Source organism: Lissotriton vulgaris, chromosome 5 (genome assembly GCF_964263255.1).
Source record: "Lissotriton vulgaris chromosome 5, aLisVul1.2, whole genome shotgun sequence".
NCBI classification, from domain to species: domain Eukaryota; kingdom Metazoa; phylum Chordata; class Amphibia; order Caudata; family Salamandridae; genus Lissotriton; species Lissotriton vulgaris.
In genome coordinates, this window is record NC_141693.1 from 812,954,442 (window position 1) to 812,975,569 (window position 21,128).

The 21,128-nt window shown below is 45.5% G+C and overlaps 1 protein-coding gene across 2 annotated transcripts in view; it reads right to left on the reverse strand.

Annotated features, from left to right (window-relative positions):
- Positions 1 to 21,128, reverse strand: part of ECD (ecdysoneless cell cycle regulator) — a 351,511-nt gene that overhangs the window by 290,521 nt on the left and 39,862 nt on the right. For both annotated transcript variants that reach the window (XM_086922289.1, XM_086922290.1), the window contains exon 4: positions 4,339 to 4,426. In XM_086922289.1, the coding sequence (XP_086778415.1) occupies positions 4,339 to 4,426 (88 nt within the window). The remainder of the gene's footprint in view (positions 1 to 4,338; positions 4,427 to 21,128) is intronic.

The following is a 21,128-nucleotide window of genomic DNA, read 5'->3' on the forward strand; positions in this document are numbered from 1 at the left end:
CTCGACCTAAAGAGGAGCAAGCCATTCCTGGATGGTGGTGAGCACTGGTGTAGACAGTAGCTGCACGTGGATGGCACGTGCCGGGCTGGGAGCACTTTGAGACTGCCCTCGTGGGCAGGGCCGGCGCTAGGCATGGGCAGCATGGGCAGCCGCCCAGGGCCTTGCGCTCAGGTGAGAGGCAGGGGGCCCCCCTGCTCCACCAGGGCCCCCTCCTCACACATTACAATACACATCAGAGATGTCTGGCGTCCGACCGTGTGGTGGCATTCCTGGGGGTGCAGGGGTGGGGGGAGGGACAAACAGAGTGGGGAAGTCACAGCGGCAGGGCCAGCAATTAGGGCTCAGAGTGTCAGGGGCGAGGCAACGCCTCTCTTAAGTACCAGCCATTCCTGTCTGCATTTTGTTGCTAGGTGACAGAAGGCCCCTTTGTTTCCAGGACCAGCCAGACACAGGTAAGGAGCAGTGGGTGAGGGGAGGAGGGAGCAGCCAGAGAAACTGGTGCTGGGGCAGTTTTTTTTTTACGAAAGGCCTTGTTACTGCTTCAGGCCCAGGGGAGGGGGCCCCCTTTCCCTGGGCCTCGAAGCACTAGAGCAAGCTGCAAGGTCCAGGTGTGGGGCCCCCTTTTCCTGGGCCTCTAAGCACTATAGAAATCTGCAAGGTCAGGGTGTGGGGACCCCCTTCCCATCGCCTTGTAGCCACTACTCCCTCTTTCTTTTCCTTTCCTTTATTTGTTCCCCTGTGAAATGAATCCAAAAAAGAAAAACTTTTTTTGCTGGAAAGGTCATCTTTTTTGTGACATTTCTCACTTCCAAAGTGCAGCCTTGGGAAAGAGAGAAATAAAAAATTCAAACTGTAAAAAATAACTAAAGCAAGACAGAGTGGGTCGAAAAGGGGCCAGATTGATTTTATTCACACCTAAATCACATTAGTGCCACTACACCGAGTTTACCAGTGAAGGCTACTTTTGTTTTCTTGTCTTTCTCGAAACAGCATTGTTTTTCCCCAGGTGGGGATGTGCACCATTTCTGGATGTACTGCAATACCTCCTTTATGGGCGTACTGGAAAAAAAAGTGCATACCACTACTCTGTATTTACAAATGTGGTCTTTTTAAACCATATTGCTTTTTTTTTGTAAGGATATATTCAATGGTCATTGAAGCAGGTCCGTTCCGGCCCTGTAGTCATGGCCTTAACTTTTCATGCAAAAGCACTCATTCATTTCTGAATAAGTGCTAAAGCGTTAAGGTAACCATGTTGTTCCTGCTTATATTTCACATGCTTTAATTAATCTTACATTCCTTATGAGTGTTTGCTTTTTCCAGAATTATGTCACTTTTTTTTTTTAGGCAGCATATTGCTCTTGTCTAGTGCGTAATTTGAAATGAGTCGCCTCTAGGTGTTAGTAGCGGGGCACAATTGGGTTGTAGTTGAAGGCAGTGCGAGTTTCTCTCAGTGGGGTAGTATGGTGTTCAGTGGAGAGAGGATGTGGCACTATGGTCAGAGCTGCCGAATTTGGAACTGGAGAGACAGGTTCAGCCTTCATGACCTGTCCACCAGACCAATCTCCCTGAGGGAGCACATTTCCATGCTAGACCTTGGAAGGACCCGCACGACCTTAGAAGCCCTGGTGTCTTAGCACCAGCAGGTGAACCCTAGCAGTGGCAAGTGTGGGTCAACCTTGAAGGCCTGTCTACCACAATCCCTATTGAAGCCCACCGCAAGTCTTTTGGGCAGGCCTACGAAGCAGCACACCCTAGAGCAACAGTGACTCTGTCATTGAGGTCACAGGACCCTTGAGCAGGGAGGCTCTAGGGCGGTGCAAACGGTGAGATCACATTGAGCGCTGACTTTGGGTCATGTTTGTGAATATATTATGTTTCTAAAAGCACTTGCTGCCTCCTTCCTGGTCTCCAGGAATTTTCGGCAACAACAAAAATGTCATGAAACTCCGGTGATCAATAATATACATCTTTGTGAGACCTGCACCTAGCTTTTCCATCTAATGAGACAAATGTAATCCATTTAACAGTTTTAAAATATATGGACTTATTTCATTTGTATATTTATCTTTTTGTCCATGTTACTGATATCCATGTTAGGTCTCTTCAGGGATGCCAAATAAGATCAATAGTCCTGCGATGTCACTTTCTATGATGTCACTTCTTGTGATGTTACCAAGGGCGGCTCCTTCACTAGGGCGGAGGAGCGACGCCCCACTACTTTCTCGCAAAAGCAGAAACGCAAAATGCTAAAACGTCCATTTTATGTTTCTGCTTCTAGCACTGCGAGAAAGCAGAAGTGTTTTGTTGGGGGCGGGCGGGTCTGTTTTAGGGCAGGAGAGGATTGCCTTGCCAACTGCTAAGAGCGCTGACTGTTCAGCCAATCCAGTCATGCGCACTCTGGCCTTTCTCTATGTAGGCTGCAATGCAGCCTACATGGGGAAAATGGCCTCCCCATAGGAGCCTGGCTGGTCGGCCTCCTGATCAATCACAACGCTGCCATTGCAGCAATATGATTGGCTTAGGGGAGGGGAGGGAGGCTGCCTGCTTCCTGTTCTCCACCCTCCCCTTCCGAACTCCCGCGAGATCCTCCACCCACGAGTCATGCTGGCTGCGACTGGAAGATATATGCAAATTAGAGGGGCCTCACATCTTCTCTTTCGCCCGGGGCCCCAGGAGTTCTAGGACCGGCCCTGCTCGTGGGGTGATATCTGTTAATACAACATGGCTGCGACTAGAGACCACTGAGTGGAGGATACAGCTGCCTGGCTGTCCTTGCTGCGGAGCCTGGCACGGAGGGTGCCGCTAATGCCCCAGGGGAAGGCCAACTTTGCAGTGGCGGTGAGGGTGAGAGCGCTGCTGCGACTGCGTGAACCTTGGTGTAGGGCCTTGAAGCACGAGGGATGAGACACTGTAGGCCGGGCGGCTGTCGGGCCCTGGTGAAGCCTTGCGTGACAGCTCAACTGCGGGCTCCGACGGGCAGCGGCCCAGTGGAACAGACACTGCAGATTGACAGAGACGCTGCAGGCCCGACTGCGACAGGCTACAAGGGAGTTGAGAGCAGCAGAGGCTACTCGCGGGATGCAGGGGAGCCTAGCAGTATTCTAAAGAGCAAAACCAATGGGATCTGCTCTTAGAGGCGCACCTGCCTATACAATGAGAAGGGTCCAGGGCCTTTTGCAGATCCAGCCTCATGATAAGGTTAAGAGTGCCTGAAGAGGAATGAATGTTAGCACACGGCCCGCCAGCATCTTAACAACGAAGAATCGCTGAGACCCCAAGGGGTAATCCTCGAGGCACAGCCCCCTACTGGACTGTGAACTTGCCCACTGGCTTATCAAATAACTGCTGGCAAACAGTGTGTGTAGTATGCACTTTGGTAGTGAGGGTGCTAGGCCTAGCATTGCGAAGCCCTGATGACCTGCATCTTTGGACCATGTGGCTAACCCCGAGATATTGTTATAAGTACCAGTAGGTGTGACAAGCTCACCATGGGCAAAAACGAAAGCAGCAATCCAAACTCACTTTTGAGTCACTCTGCTCTGTGCATCAACACATCTCATCAGATACAAAACAGGACTTGCATACTTCCCCTCCAGCCGCTCTAGAAGTCACACTGCAAGCGATGCAGCAAAGTTTGCAATCAATTGATGGCAAGATTGACGCCTTAAATCTGAGGATGGATTACATGGCGACCAAGCTAGATAAAGAAGCAGCTAGCATCACAACTGCGGAGCAGCGAATATCTACTGTTGAAGATGATACACAGGCCCTCACTAGCAAATGTCTCAATATTGAAAAAGTATTAGAAGGTGATCAGGGCTTGCTAGCACCCTTGCGCTGAAATAATTCCTTCAGTGAAAAATACTGTCCATACCAAAACTCATAATAAGACATTTTAAGTTTTGATAATTTATCTTTGTCTTACTATGTGATGGTATGTTTTAGTTTGCTTAATATTTATCCATTTATATATTTATAGGCAGCAATAAAATTTCACATGGAAATGTTGTACAGGAGAACAATAACAAAACATATTGGCAATGGGCAGGTTAAGTGGCTAACATAAGTCAAAGTGTGTGAATATATTTACGGTTTATCTACCATGCAACAGCATCTGTTGGCCATATTGCAAAATACCCAGATATACAGGTATGTTTTACAATAAAAGATTAATAGATTTGTATATTTGCAGGTTTGATTTAATGAAGCTCATTAGTCACCCTTTCCCTTCCAGTCCCAGCAGCTGCAAATGTAAGCTTCTTTTAAACTCTGTGTGGGGGTAAGGCTGAATATAAATACTGAAAACTCAGAGAAAAGATATTTACTAGCACTTACCCTATTGGTACTATTTTCTGGCTCCAGCCACTTAGGGAGAACATCTGCAGCCTCAATCAACAAAAACTCCCCATCATTGTCTTCAACACTGAAGAATAAAAAAGTACACGTTATGCACGTTTTTATATAGGATACTTGAAACGAATTGGTATCTAAGAAGAAACATCATCATCAATACTCTATTTCGGAAATACGCCACAAAAGAAAAAGAAAATAAATACTTTGAAAACACTAAAACAGTACAAATTATTACTTAAAAACATGCTTATTCTTAAATTGGATAAAAACAGCTTGCTGCCATATAGATACAGTAAAATAAGATTACAAATTGGTAAAACTTCACCAGCATTATATACATTATGAACCTGATAAAGTGGCAACAAACTACATAAACTTCAGTAAATAATTAGTGTTATATTATCTCAAACATAAGATGCAGCTTTATCCACAAGTACCAGGTAATATAACATAGTGGCAGCTCAGCTTCTACAGTCCTTCCAGTAACTGTTGGCGGCTTTGTTTTTGCCTAATTCGCCACATTGCAAGTAAACATCTTAAAACAGTAAATACTATTTTCTGGCTGGTATCAGATTGTAGGATCCTGTAGGCCTCCATACGCTGAGTAGTTCCTAATATCCTACAAATTAGAATTTGCCATTTTGACCAGGCCTTGCTATATTGTGGCCAGAAGTAAAGGGCATGAATCACGGTTTCTGCGGCTAGTCCACAGGACAGACAGTCCCGCTCTACGAATCTATCAGGGTGTGCCTATTTGTTGGTATATGTACCCAATGGTAAAGACCCGATTCTAAATTGCACATAAAGCTTCCAGGCCAAGCTGGGTTCAATATGATCTACAAACTGCTCGGATTTATAACAGTCCTTTAGCCGCAGGAAGGTATTAGTCAAGGTGCCCATGGTTAATCTGGTCATAAGGAGACTTGATTTAAAGTTTTTTTAACTCCTCTTAAGAGTCATTTTGTTAATTAAGATACTTGTGATCTTTATAGAGCCTTTCTTTCCCCATGTTTCTCAAAGTGTCTCTGACATGTTTTATCCATTGGCAATCGCCTGCCCCGGCATACCAATTATCTCTTTTAACCCTTGGGGATAAGAGAGCAGCTTGGGCGTTGCCAGACTCTTCTCCAGTACTGTATTATTCTGACAGTAATCTCATCAAAACTGTCTGATGGGAGGAGTCCGCTTGAATACAAGACTTGTTATTGTACTTCTTCAAGCACACTTGACATATGTTTGTAGAGGTGTTGAAACCTCGTGTACATAGAGGACTACTTCGCAGTGTATTGCCCAGATGAAGTGCGTGAACTCTGATTACTATAGAAATAAGTGGGTACTGGCAACTAAGATTTTTTTAATGTTGTTTTGTATATGTTTGTGATGTAAATGTCTACATACATATGTATTTTTATGTTTCTCTGTCAAAAACAGAAAAAATAATGACTGATTCTTTAAAGAATGACTTTGTGGTATGTGTATTGTTTGAATGAGTTTTTCATAGATTGAAATGGGACTTTGTATCATTGATATGGTAATCTGATGTCCCCTATGATCAAGTAAATGAAGAGATATCGATTCCTCCATGCCATTTTCCTGCATAATAACTAGTTTCCTTACCCAGGTATAGGAGGGTAATTTAGGTAAACCCCGGTGATTATGAATCCCCGATGAACCTTCAGCAGCTCACCAATATGTTGCTCCAATTTAAGACTTAGTTTGTTTGGCAATGCGTGCTGACCAGTCCATCCACTCATTAACCCCTTCCATGCGGCCGCGATTCCCCTGGTGTGCTGTAAACAACACGAACAGGGGCGGGCCGTGACGAACCCCAGCCGTCATCAGCACACGAGCACTGTAGTGCATGACGGCTGGGGTTCGTCATCAGCATGGAAGGGGTTAAGGGTAATCCCAAGATATATAAAGATTTCTATCCGCTCTAGCGGAGTCTCATTCAAAGTGGGGTTGGATCGCATTGTGCGACAAGGATTGAAAACGATATTTTGGTTTTTCCCACATTCATTTTTAAACCCCTCTGTGTGCAAAAACTGCTAAATTCATCCAATATCCTCTGAATACCCATAGGCGACTTGGATAAAAGGAGGGTGTCATCCCCAAACATTAGTGCGGGGACCTTCATATCAGCTAGTCTAGGAGCATCATTAACAAATGTATTCAAACAGACAACCATATCGTTAACATACAATATAAAGAGTGTTGGGACAAGGACACAACCCTGTCTGGCACCTCTATTAACTGGGAATGGTTCAGTCCCTTCTCCTAGCTAGCCACATCTAACTTGTGCAAAGTACTGATCTTGATGTCTTTCAATAGGTAAACGAAGATAGGTTGGAACTCCCAAGTCAGCCAATACTTGCCACAACCCTTTTCTGGGGGCCAAGTCAAAAGCAGATCTCAAATCTACAAACACCATATATAGTCTACCAACCTCAAGAACAGTGTTTTCCAGTATAGTAGATGCAGCCTGAACTCTTGATCAACAGTGGAAATACAATTACTAAAACCTGATTGCAATGGACTTAGAATATTATTGGCCTCCATTACCTCTTGCCATCTTTCTAGGATAACTCTACTAAACAAATGTTGTGTGGTGTCAAAAAGACTAATGGGTCTGTAATTGGTTGGCAACAGAGGGGAACCCTTTTTATGGATAAGAATAATTTTGGCCCCGGCTTAGGATGAAGGAGTAGGCATCCCTTCTATACTACCATTAAACAATAGTGGAAAATATGGGCCCCAAACATCCCTCTTAGCCATAAACAAGTCGCCAGGTATTTTATCAATACCAGAGGCTTTGTGAGAAACAATCTTCTTAATGGCTGACATCACTCCCTTCCTTGTCATGATGGAGTACACTTGCCTGCGGACCCTTCCCCTGAGCGTGCCAGAGGGAGAATCTGCACTAATATTTGTGAGGCACTATCTCCTGACACCAGGGAATATAGGCTTGAGAAATTCGCATTCCAGACATCTGCAACAATGTTGTTTTCCTCTGTTTTTCCCCAGCGACTACTAGATTCCAGAACGAGGTATGATCCCTTTAATTTTTTTATGTAATTACTTTGTCTTAACACATTTACCATCATCAGTACAACAGTTCTCATTTTCTCAGTATTCATGTCGTGGTTTCTTACATCATACGTATCATTTATTCAACACAGTGTAGCAGTTTGCGCTCGTATACCACAGTATGCAATACAGGTTATATAACTCGGCCATTTGCACTCCTAGTTCCATACGGGTACCTATAATACATAACAGTTATCTTGTCCCTTCCTTGTCCCACACACTGGGTCTATAGTCCAATCTCCTGCGGCAACCATGTTTCCCAAATAGTCTCTCAGAGGCTGCCATTTATCCTTAGGCCTAGATGCTGGGGGGTTATAGTTCAGCATATAAGTCGCTGTTTGTACTGTAATACAATAAACTTTTAAGCCACTGTTCGATTGTTGGTTTGCTCCTACGACCCCAGTGGATAACAAACTCTCTTTTTGCAATGAGTAATGCTATGCCAATATACCTGCGCATCCCTTCGGGGATGTCCGCTATGAAGCCCACAAGGCCATTATAGGAGACAGACATATTTGTAGGCGAGTCATTTGTTGCAGTGCTGTAAAAATTTGCTCCTAGTACCCAGCCACCAATATGATCGCTTTCTTTAGCGGAAACTAGTAAGGCCTCCCAATTCTCTGCATCCCATTCCTTCTTAGTATTACTTTCAGCCTTTTTATGGGCCTCTCTTTTAGCTTGGATTACATCCATTCTGTTGCTTAATCAAAGTACTTAATGAGAGCTAGGCGTCCCTACAATAACTATTGAACCACAAGGGGGTTTCTTCTGACTCCCACATATTTAGCTTCTACATAAAAGAAGTTCTTCAGACCTTTAAACAATTGATTACGAGTCTTCCCAATCCTTGCTGTAGATGCTTCCTGCCTCATTAGAAGGTCTAGGTTAGTCAAGTCCTCTAGACTCCTCTCTACCAATTTCTAAATGGACTTATTTGATTCCTGTGAGCGGGTTATTGTGCTCCATCTAATTCTGCGCCCATTTGTTGTTAATTTGTGCGTACCATCAAAGGGTTGTAGTCTGGTGACTGTCTCCCTATTAACAGGAAGAGCTATATCAAGTACGACAGCATTATGATTGCTAGCATGCTTAAATGTAATCACTAAATCTATAAGATAGGACCAGCATCTAACATTAGCTAGTACGTAGTCTATTAGACTAGAACTTTAGGTCCAATTAAAAGTATGCCTCCCTTCCCTATCTCATGGGGATCTCCTATTACACGCAAGCACTGGTTTAGGGTCAGGGCATTTATTTGTAGGGCCGGTGGAGACCCTTTCTTTATGGGGTGAATTGTCAGGTCTGGAATAGACCACAACCTATCTTCCTCCTGCGCTAGGTAAATAATGCTGGTATGCAAGGGCTCGAATTGACAATAAAAGTCACCACCCATTACTTAATGTGCTCACTCAAGCAGAGTTGCCTTGTGGGCAGCGAGCAATTCGATTGTTGGGGATTCCCTGGTGATCAACAACTCATCAGTACTAGTCCTAGGGGACTTCAACTTTTGGCCCAATGACCCTGCCGAAAGCCCCCAATCCAAAGAGTTCACCAACCTCATGATCAGTTTGAACTTCTCATCGCTCATTTACAGTTCCACCCACACACATGGCCACACGCTAGACCAAATCTGGGCATTGAATGTCCCGTCCACATCCCCTACAATATCCCCGTGCTCCTGGTCAGATCATTCCATTATCACCTTTTCCCTGGCTCTAGCCCCTATGGCCAAACCCCAGCTCCCCAAGAACACTTGGGTCAGGAAATGGGGCAAAACCGACATGCCTTCTCTCTGCTCAACCTTGGCCAAAACCAGCCCTGACCTTTCAGGCCTTGCAGCTACTTCCCAGCTGGCCGCCATTAACAACTGGCTGACCCTGGCGGGTGACGAATTCGCTCCCCTAAGGCGGCTTACAGTCAAGCGGGCCCATGCAGCCAATCGGTGGTTTACCCCAGACCTAAAAGAAAAGAAATTAGCTGCAAGGAGGGCCGAGCGAGCTTGGAGAAGAACTTACAGCCCCGCTCAAAAGACAATCTATCTGTCCGTTCTACAAATCTACAAAAAGGGCATTCTCGAGGCCAAAACTGAGTTTTATACGAGCAGGATAATGGCAGCAGAGTCCCACTCGAAGGAAATCTTCTCTACTGTCCACGAACTGGCATCATCCAGCAGAGCTACGGCCACCATCCCCCCTTCCCAGTCCCTCTGCAACTCGCTCAACGAGTTCTTCATTGACAAAGTTGCCAAAATTAAACACAACATCCCCCCGCCCTCCCCTACATTTGTTAATCCTTCCCCACCCCCCACTGCCCTTAAATTGACCACTATTCCGTTGTTAACCAATGACACACTTCTCCCGCTGCTTCATCGGGTTAAATCAGGTTCCCCCCTGGATTTTGCCCCAGCTCACATCCTTAGGGAAATCTATTCAGCTTGCCCCACCCCGCCCCTGACCCTTCTTAACGACTCGCTTACACACGGCACCGTCCCCAGCCCACATAAATCAGCGGTTGTCATTCCAATCATAAAAAAACCTGACGCCGACTCATCTTCCCCCTCCAACTACCGCCCTATCTCCCTCCTGCCCTACTTAGGAAAAGTTCTCGAAACCCATGTCACGACCACTCTGAGCACCCATGTAGAGGCAAATCACTGCCTCTCCCCCTGTCAAGCTGGCTTCCGTCCCCTGCACTCTACGGAGAAGGTGGTGATTTCAATAATGGACAAACTGCGTGAAGGTATTGACATCAACCTTCCGCAAGCCCTGATCCTCCTGGACCTGTCCGCCGCTTTTGACAAGGTGGACCACTCCATCCTCCTCAACCGTGTCAGGGCGGCGGGCATAGAGGGCTTGGCCTTCTCATGGCTCGAGTCCTTCCTAGCCGGGAGAGCTCAAGCGGTCCATCTGGCTGGCTTCGCCGCGGCCTCCTGCAAGGTAGAGTGCGGGGTCCCCCAGGGCTCATCACTTTCCCCTCTTTTGTTTAATCTATACATTTACCCCCTTATCTTTATGTTACAGCAGCTGGAGGTCACGGTGTTTAATTACGCCGATGACCTCCAGCTAATCTTCAACCTTTCCCACTCATCCTCATCAGCCCAGAATGTCCAGACAGTCATGACGTTCATTCAGGACTGGATGAACTGCAACCACCTCAAACTCAACCCGGACAAGACCGAGCTGGTCTTGACCGGAGGTGGTTGCAGTCCGTGGTCCCCCTCCTTTTGGCCCCCGTCACTTGGTGTCCCTCCACTCCCTGTACCTAAAGTTAAAACTCTTGGGATCCTCCTAAACTCACAACTTTCTGTTCATTCACAAGTCGGTTCAGTGGTCTCTTCTTGTTTCTTTTCCCTCAGAATAATTAGGAAAGTCTCCCGTTTCTTTTCCCCCTCTGCTCTAAAAATCATCGTGCTGGCCATGGTACTATCTCGCATTGATTATGGCAACATAATCTATAATGGGGCTCCTGCCTATGCGATCCACCGCCTACAGCTGGTACAGAACCAGGCTGCCCGCCTGATTCACGGCCTACCTAAATACCATCGGGCCACTCCACTGCTCAAAGCACTACATTGGCTTCCGGTGAGAGAGCGCGCCCTTTTCAAACTTGGCTGCCTCACTTTCCAGGCTAGGTCGGGCACTGCCCCCGAGTTCATATGCTCTGCTATCAAGCCCTACCTTCCAGGCAGAGAACTTCGCTCCTCTCATATGGCTCTTCTAGCTACCCCCCGTTTTAAAAAACAGAAGGCTGGTGGAGCGAAGTTCGCTGTGCTTGCTCCAGTTTTCTGGAACTCCCTTCCTGCTACCCTCCGCACATCGCCTTCTTACCTACAGTTTCGGAAGGATCTCAAAACCTTCCTATTTGTGCAAGCTTACACTGCCTAACCTCTTCCAGCTGCTGTCGTCCACTGCATCACACATAGCGCCATGAAACCGCTGGGTAAAAGTGCGCTGAATAAATGTTTTTAAATTCAAATTCCTGTCTGTTACTCGCAGGTCTTAAGTAAATGTTATAGACATAAAAATTAACTAGCTTACATGCAAATCAAATGTACACATCGGATGTCTTTCGATGCGATCTCTGCCTCTTCCGTTATACATCCAAGCAGAATGCTGACCAAAGCCATCAACCTCTGTAGGGTCTACCCTTCCCCCAGCTGACGTCGTTTTTGAAGCCTGTCGATTGCACCTTCGTAATTAACCAGGTTTCTTGTAGGAGGCAAAGGTTGAGCTAGTTGACAAAAATTTCCCAGTTTACACAATCTAATTTGGACCCTAAGCCAGCAACATTCCACGAAAGGACCGTCAATGGGGGACACGATTGAAGAACTCCAATCATCTCCATAGCCCTTTCTTGAGTTGCTATATCTTTTAAAGTAAAAGTCACTGGGTCCAAGAAGTGTTCCCTGCCCTTCGGCTCCCCATTTCCACTAGAGTTGCTGGGTTTCTTCGTACTAGACTCATCCAAAGTTAATGGTGGACCAACTATAACTCCCGACCCGCAAACCACAGAGCCTGGTTTAGAGCAAGTGGCTATCATATAGGGATGGGAAGGGCAATCAGTTGAGTTTCTATAGTAGCACCTAATTGGGGATTATAATGGGGCATCACGTGTTGGTTGATTTTAGCTCTATTTTTAACCATCTGATTGGGCCAGTTTACCTAGTTCCCTCCCCCCATTTTGCAAAGCCAAACAATATGACAGCCTTTCCTTGTCCCTTCAAGAGGGGGGGGTACGCTTCATGACCCCCTTTTTAACAACAATCAGCCAGCTTCCTACGTCAAAATGATTGGAGACAGGAATTGTATAAATTTCATTAGGACACTGTGGTCCCATTCAATGATGGATTTGCACTCGGCTGCTATTGTGACAGAGGCAAAGAGTGAGTGTGTCTAACAAAGATTACGTTTTTAAAAAATAACCCAAGGGTAAAAGGGCAATTTTTGACTCTCTTTCCTGTTTATGCACACCATCAAATAAAAACTTACGAACCATATGCAGATGTTTGATATTAATAATTACGCAGTCCCCTGGACATTTCAGCCGGCCCAGCCCAATCTACCCCACCAGGCGTGTAAAAAGTATATTATGAGCCATTGAGACAGGAGAATTCTTGTTTCTCACAAGCCAGTTCAAACATTTGTTAGCAAGGTCTGCGTGTGTTTCTGGCTGACCCTCTCGCAACTCTGGGACTCCTAACCGAATTGTCACATAAGGCCAGGGAATGATGCTGGGACTCGGAGTACGTTAATAGCCATGAGCTTATGACTTTTTAAAGTGCCGACAGTCCTTTGCATATGAAAAACGAAATAGGGCTGGCTCTAATCAGCAAGGCTGAGCCTATATCATAAACAACAAAACAAAGATGCCAGTGCTGATAAAAGTGAATGAAAAGTGAGGTAAATCCTCCACTAACTGAAAATCAAATTCAGAAAAGGGATTGCTTTTTATTCGCAGCTTTATTATATATTCAATAAATTTTTTATAAAATGCATTTGTACATTTGGGGATGAAACATTAAAGGAAAAACAAGGATGCAAGGGGACACATGAAAAAGCAATCAAATTAGGGCGAACCACCATTCGTTCCTACAATCATATCACTTTCACCAAGCATTCAACAGCACACAAGCTAGTTTCACTCATACCATATATACATTATCTACAACAGGAAAAAAGGAAAAAACAAAAGACACTGTAACTGCCTGAATGTAAACACACTATTTGTACTCCGTAGTGGCAAATGACAAGGGTTTAGCACTTTCGAACAGTTTTTTTGCAAATCAGATAGCAATTAAAGAGTGTCCAACAAATAGCTAATGATCTATGAGAAGTTGTAACTCTTGGATCAGTGGCAGAACAGTGTGAGGAAGGGCCTACGCGTTTCGAATCTCCTATGATTCCTTGGAGATTCTCATCAGGGCCTTTAAGCAACTGGATAAAAAAGAAAAGAGATAGAAAACATTTTTACAAAACATGCAAAATAGTGACTGAAAAGCATAGTCAAAGCATAGCAGGTAAGAACATTAATGTGTTTCATGAAGAGGACACACACTTCAGAATCTCGTAAACTCAGTTGGCCCAGTCTTTATACTGTTCTAGAAAGGACAAGACAACATGGGGAAGCAAAAGTGCTCAAAACTATGAACAAACTGGGCTGTAGTAAAAGGAACTCACACGAGGACCAATCACCCCCTAATAGTAGTTCCTGGCCGAGAAAAGAGATTGGGGGCGGACTTACCACCTAATGTAGCAGGCGGTGGTCCGCAGTAGGGAAGTGTCGGGGAAATGGACCCAACCCTCTGTAGAACAAAAGAATTAACACACATTGAATATGGTACCTCCTCGGGGGTACATAGATTGAAGAATCATGGGGCGCACGCCCGGGGAGAGAGGTCTTACCGCTACGAAGAGCTGCAAAGTCCAAGCGTATTGGGGGGGGTGCAAGGTCTGCACTGGCAGGGCTGTGAAGCAACGTATCTGTGTTGTTAGAATAGCGGCGTCCTATATGCCAAACAGATAAAATAGACGGGGATCAGGCCTCTAAACATAAAAGCGCTGGCACACTCAGTGGCGTCATCAAGATTAAATCACCTTTAAATCCAGGGCGGAGCGCCTATCGTTTAGTCTGGCATCCTCCGTGGGAGAAGAAAAACAGCGTCAGCACAAGCAGGCAAATGTCCAGTGTGCCTGCTGAACCTGAAACATAAGGTGACAGGATTGAAGATGACAGCGCTGGGTAGAGGCTACTAGAAGCTACGGGGCCTGTAGGTTGGAAGGCTGGAGGGGCAGCGAGTACTTACCCGGTTCGAAATAAGATGGTCCTGGAAACCCGCACTCGATCGGCGTCGATGTAAGCGCTACTCACTCGCGCATGCGCATCGCCAGAACATGGGCGGCTGCGTGTTATATAGGGAGGATCAGGGGCGGACCTTAGCGGACGATTGGCTTGCAAGCAGCTAGAAAGTAGGTTTGCAGCAAGGGTGCTGTAGAAAGACCTCCGAGGTGGCATACATAGCACCAAGGGATCGGGGGCGGACTTTAAGTAAACCAGTGACTTGCATGCAATACGGTGGCAACACTTAAGTAAACCAGTGACTTGCATGCAACACGGTGGCCAGTAGAGCAGCCGGAATTACTGCTGTCATGAAGATGTAAACATACTGACCTCCGAGGTGGCAAACAGTGAACTAGGGGTATGCCATGTCCACAAAATAGTCCTGGGGATTACAATTTGAATATTTCAGAAAGCTCATTTAAGCCAGACACCGCAGTGTCAAATTTGACGATTAGCATGGCTTCTCTTTTGGACAGCAGAATGCTCATATCGCCTCCTCGGGGGTTCTTTTCTATCCTGGATATCACTGTCCATTTAAAGTCATTTAGTCCGTGTTGCTTCTTGTTCCAATGGTTCACTAACGGGGCATTTTCGACTTTTCTCTTCAGTCTCGATTTGTGTTGCGTTATGCGTTGGCGCACTTCCTGCTCTGTCTTACCGATGTACAGGCTGTTGCATGGGCATATGACTCCGTAGACTACAAATTTCGATTTGCAGTTACTGAAAACATCATGTTTCCATGATATTCCCTTATGTTGGAAAACCGTGCCCTGTATGGTAGTTTCGCAACAAAGGCAGGTGCCACATCTGTGGTGACCTAATACGGGAGTTAAACCCATCATTTCACGTAGGGAGGGTTGGTTCTGGGTATGCATTGCGGCTCTTACCACATGGTTAGCCACACTGTTTTCTCGTTTGAAAGCGAACAGTGGGGGGTCTTTTAGGCTGTCATCCAGGTTGCGTACCAGGTGCCAGTTTTGACCGATGATACGTTTTAACTGGTTTGCATTTGGGCAGAAAGTTGTTACGCAGACTTGTCGTCTCTGATCGGGTTTCTTTTTGCGTTCCAATAAGGTCTCGCGGGGGGTCCACCTTGCTCGTTTCATACAGTCCCTCACTAATCTTTTAGGGTACCCCCTATCACAGAGTTTGGAGACAAGTTTTTCTGCATGGTGATAAAAATCATTTTCGTATGTGCAGTTTCTGCGTACCCGCAGAAACTGCCCATAAGGTAGATTGTCCCTGAGGCTTCTGGGGTGATTACTCTGATAGAGTAACGCTTTATTGCGATCTGTGGATTTGGTGAATAAAGTCGTAGCCAGCCTTCCTGCTTTCGGAAAAACCTCCACGTCCAAAAAAGCGATTTTTGATTCGGAGTGGGAAAGGCTAAATTGAATGTCTGGTGTCCTGTTGTTGAGCCATTGATGAAATTGTATCAAGTTGTCAACTCCCCCTGTCCATATCATAAAGACATCGTCAATAAAACGATACCATTTACGAATGTATGTTCCATGTGGGTTGTTGTTATGTATATGAGTGTCTTCATACATAGACATAAACAACACAGCCAGCTCCGGTGCAAAGGGGCATCCCATTGCCACCCCCTTTACTTGATAGAAAAATTCCTTGTTAAAGCAAAAGTAATTTTTCTTCAAGGCAAATGAGGCCAACTCTAGTAAGAATTCTGTAGGGACTTGCATGGGTCTAGGACGTGAGTCTAGAAAGAAAGAGAGAACCGCCACAGCCTCATCTTGAGGGATTTGTGTGTATAGTGATGTCACATCAAGTGTGACGAGCAAATCCGTCCCTTCGTTGAAAGTGACAGTTTCCATCTTATTTATGAAGTCGGTTGTGTCCTGTAGGTATGACACAACCCGCGTCATAAATTGTTTGAGAAAACAGTCCACGTATTTGGCAATGGGTTCGAGGAGAGATCCACATCCTGCCACGATGGGTCTTCCTGGGGGTTTATTCTGGTTCTTATGCACTTTTGGTAGTACATAAAAAACTGGTACCTTGGGATGTTTTATTTGTAGGTACTCGCATTCTTTTTTACCTACGAACCCTTGGTCAAAGCCTTCTTGGATGATCTTAAAGAGTTGGTTTTGTAATTCTCTGGTGGGGTCTCTTTCTATTTTACGGTAGCAGGTGGGATCGTCAAGCTGCCTCCTGACCTCATTGTTGTACTCTATAGTATCCCATACTACTATAGAGCCACCCTTATCGGCTTGCTTTATTACGATGGTGGTATCATTTTTTAGGGTTGTAAGTGCTGACATTTCCTCTCTTGTGGTGTTATATTTAACAAACTTTTTTTCTTTTTCCATGTTGGAAATTGCGGAGAGTACACTTTTTTCAAATATTAAGAGTTCTTTGGGAACCGTGTTACCAGAGGGACAAAAAGTGGATTTATTGCGGAGGCCAGTGACCTCCCTGGCCTGTGGAATCGGGTTTTCAAGAAAAAACATTGTGAGCCGGAGTTTTCTACAGAATTCGATGAATTCTGTTTTCATACGCACAAAGTCCGTATCTCCCATCTTTAATCTCTCGCAAAGATCATTATCCAAAGCCGAGGAAGGTATTTTGTCCAAAGGTTTATCCTTTGTCCCCTCGAAGAGAACGGACTTTGTGCGTATGAAAACAGAATTCATCGAAACCCGATTCCACAGGCCAGGGAGGTCACTGGCCTCCGCAATAAATCCACTTTTTGTCCCTCTGGTAACACGGTTCCCAAAGAACTCTTAATATTTGAAAAAAGTGTACTCTCCGCAATTTCCAACATGGAAAAAGAAAAAAAGTTTGTTAAATATAACACCACAAGAGAGGAAATGTCAGCACTTACAACCCTAAAAAATGATACCACCATCGTAATAAAGCAAGCCGATAAGGGTGGCTCTATAGTAGTATGGGATACTATAGAGTACAACAATGAGGTCAGGAGGCAGCTTGACGATCCCACCTGCTACCGTAAAATAGAAAGAGACCCCACCAGAGAATTACAAAACCAACTCTTTAAGATCATCCAAGAAGGCTTTGACCAAGGGTTCGTAGGTAAAAAAGAATGCGAGTACCTACAAATAAAACATCCCAAGGTACCAGTTTTTTATGTACTACCAAAAGTGCATAAGAACCAGAATAAACCCCCAGGAAGACCCATCGTGGCAGGATGTGGATCTCTCCTCGAACCCATTGCCAAATACGTGGACTGTTTTCTCAAACAATTTATGACGCGGGTTGTGTCATACCTACAGGACACAACCGACTTCATAAATAAGATGGAAACTGTCACTTTCAACGAAGGGACGGATTTGCTCGTCACACTTGATGTGACATCACTATACACACAAATCCCTCAAGATGAGGCTGTGGCGGTTCTCTCTTTCTTTCTAGACTCACGTCCTAGACCCATGCAAGTCCCTACAGAATTCTTACTAGAGTTGGCCTCATTTGCCTTGAAGAAAAATTACTTTTGCTTTAACAAGGAATTTTTCTATCAAGTAAAGGGGGTGGCAATGGGATGCCCCTTTGCACCGGAGCTGGCTGTGTTGTTTATGTCTATGTATGAAGACACTCATATACATAACAACAACCCACATGGAACATACATTCGTAAATGGTATCGTTTTATTGACGATGTCTTTATGATATGGACAGGGGGAGTTGACAACTTGATACAATTTCATCAATGGCTCAACAACAGGACACCAGACATTCAATTTAGCCTTTCCCACTCCGAATCAAAAATCGCTTTTTTGGACGTGGAGGTTTTTCCGAAAGCAGGAAGGCTGGCTACGACTTTATTCACCAAATCCACAGATCGCAATAAAGCGTTACTCTATCAGAGTAATCACCCCAGAAGCCTCAGGGACAATCTACCTTATGGGCAGTTTCTGCGGGTACGCAGAAACTGCACATACGAAAATGATTTTTATCACCATGCAGAAAAACTTGTCTCCAAACTCTGTGATAGGGGGTACCCTAAAAGATTAGTGAGGGACTGTATGAAACGAGCAAGGTGGACCCCCCGCGAGACCTTATTGGAACGCAAAAAGAAACCCGATCAGAGACGACAAGTCTGCGTAACAACTTTCTGCCCAAATGCAAACCAGTTAAAACGTATCATCGGTCAAAACTGGCACCTGGTACGCAACCTGGATGACAGCCTAAAAGACCCCCCACTGTTCGCTTTCAAACGAGAAAACAGTGTGGCTAACCATGTGGTAAGAGCCGCAATGCATACCCAGAACCAACCCTCCCTACGTGAAATGATGGGTTTAACTCCCGTATTAGGTCACCACAGATGTGGCACCTGCCTTTGTTGCGAAACTACCATACAGGGCACGGTTTTCCAACATAAGGGAATATCATGGAAACATGATGTTTTCAGTAACTGCAAATCGAAATTTGTAGTCTACGGAGTCATATGCCCATGCAACAGCCTGTACATCGGTAAGACAGAGCAGGAAGTGCGCCAACGCATAACGCAACACAAATCGAGACTGAAGAGAAAAGTCGAAAATGCCCCGTTAGTGAACCATTGGAACAAGAAGCAACACGGACTAAATGACTTTAAATGGACAGTGATATCCAGGATAGAAAAGAACCCCCGAGGAGGCGATATGAGCATTCTGCTGTCCAAAAGAGAAGCCATGCTAATCGTCAAATTTGACACTGCGGTGTCTGGCTTAAATGAGCTTTCTGAAATATTCAAATTGTAATCCCCAGGACTATTTTGTGGACATGGCATACCCCTAGTTCACTGTTTGCCACCTCGGAGGTCAGTATGTTTACATCTTCATGACAGCAGTAATTCCGGCTGCTCTACTGGCCACCGTGTTGCATGCAAGTCACTGGTTTACTTAAGTGTTGCCACCGTATTGCATGCAAGTCACTGGTTTACTTAAAGTCCGCCCCCGATCCCTTGGTGCTATGTATGCCACCTCGGAGGTCTTTCTACAGCACCCTTGCTGCAAACCTACTTTCTAGCTGCTTGCAAGCCAATCGTCCGCTAAGGTCCGCCCCTGATCCTCCCTATATAACACGCAGCCGCCCATGTTCTGGCGATGCGCATGCGCGAGTGAGTAGCGCTTACATCGACGCCGATCGAGTGCGGGTTTCCAGGACCATCTTATTTCGAACCGGGTAAGTACTCGCTGCCCCTCCAGCCTTCCAACCTACAGGCCCCGTAGCTTCTAGTAGCCTCTACCCAGCGCTGTCATCTTCAATCCTGTCACCTTATGTTTCAGGTTCAGCAGGCACACTGGACATTTGCCTGCTTGTGCTGACGCTGTTTTTCTTCTCCCACGGAGGATGCCAGACTAAACGATAGGCGCTCCGCCCTGGATTTAAAGGTGATTTAATCTTGATGACGCCACTGAGTGTGCCAGCGCTTTTATGTTTAGAGGCCTGATCCCCGTCTATTTTATCTGTTTGGCATATAGGACGCCGCTATTCTAACAACACAGATACGTTGCTTCACAGCCCTGCCAGTGCAGACCTTGCACCCCCCCCAATACGCTTGGACTTTGCAGCTCTTCGTAGCGGTAAGACCTCTCTCCCCGGGCGTGCGCCCCATGATTCTTCAATCTATGTACCCCCGAGGAGGTACCATATTCAATGTGTGTTAATTCTTTTGTTCTACAGAGGGTTGGGTCCATTTCCCCGACACTTCCCTACTGCGGACCACCGCCTGCTACATTAGGTGGTAAGTCCGCCCCCAATCTCTTTTCTCGGCCAGGAACTACTATTAGGGGGTGATTGGTCCTCGTGTGAGTTCCTTTTACTACAGCCCAGTTTGTTCATAGTTTTGAGCACTTTTGCTTCCCCATGTTGTCTTTTCCTTTCTAGAACAGTATAAAGACTGGGCCAACTGAGTTTACGAGATTCTGAAGTGTGTGTCCTCTTCATGAAACACATTAATGTTCTTACCTGCTATGCTTTGACTATGCTTTTCAGTCACTATTTTGCATGTTTTGTAAAAATGTTTTCTATCTCTTTTCTTTTTTATCCAGTTGCTTAAAGGCCCTGATGAGAATCTCCAAGGAATCATAGGAGATTCGAAACGCGTAGGCCCTTCCTCACACTGTTCTGCCACTGATCCAAGAGTTACAACTTCTCATAGATCATTAGCTATTTGTTGGACACTCTTTAATTGCTATCTGATTTGCAAAAAAACTGTTCGAAAGTGCTAAACCCTTGTCATTTGCCACTACGGAGTACAAATAGTGTGTTTACATTCAGGCAGTTACAGTGTCTTTTGTTTTTTCCTTTTTTCCTGTTGTAGATAATGTATATATGGTATGAGTGAAACTAGCTTGTGTGCTGTTGAATGCTTGGTGAAAGTGATATGATTGTAGGAACGAATGGTGGTTCGCCCTAATTTGATTGCTTTTTCATGTGTCCCCTTGCATCCTTGTTTTTCCTTTAATGTTTCATCCCCAAATGTACAAATGCATTTTATAAAAAATTTATTGAATATATAATAAAGCTGCGAATAAAAAGCAATCCCTTTTCTGAATTTGATTTTCAGTTAGTGGAGGATTTACCTCACTTTTCATTCACTTTTATCAGCACTGACAGTCCTTTGCGGCCCACTGCTTCTCTCCTTCTGAGTGGATTATCCCCCTCGATGGCCCCCGTCGGTTGAGGTGGATTTATCAGCTTCGGATAATGTTACGGCTGCAGGGGAGGGGGGCGAGGCAGGGGTGTTGGTGGGCCTCTAGTAGCACAACTCGGGGCACTACACCTAGATGACGAGCGAATATTGCAGAGGCAGGCGTTCCCCCCCCCGAAGGGGGGGGGGGGGGGGGAGGCTCAGGGGCCGGCGCCATAACCCACGCCGAGCCCCA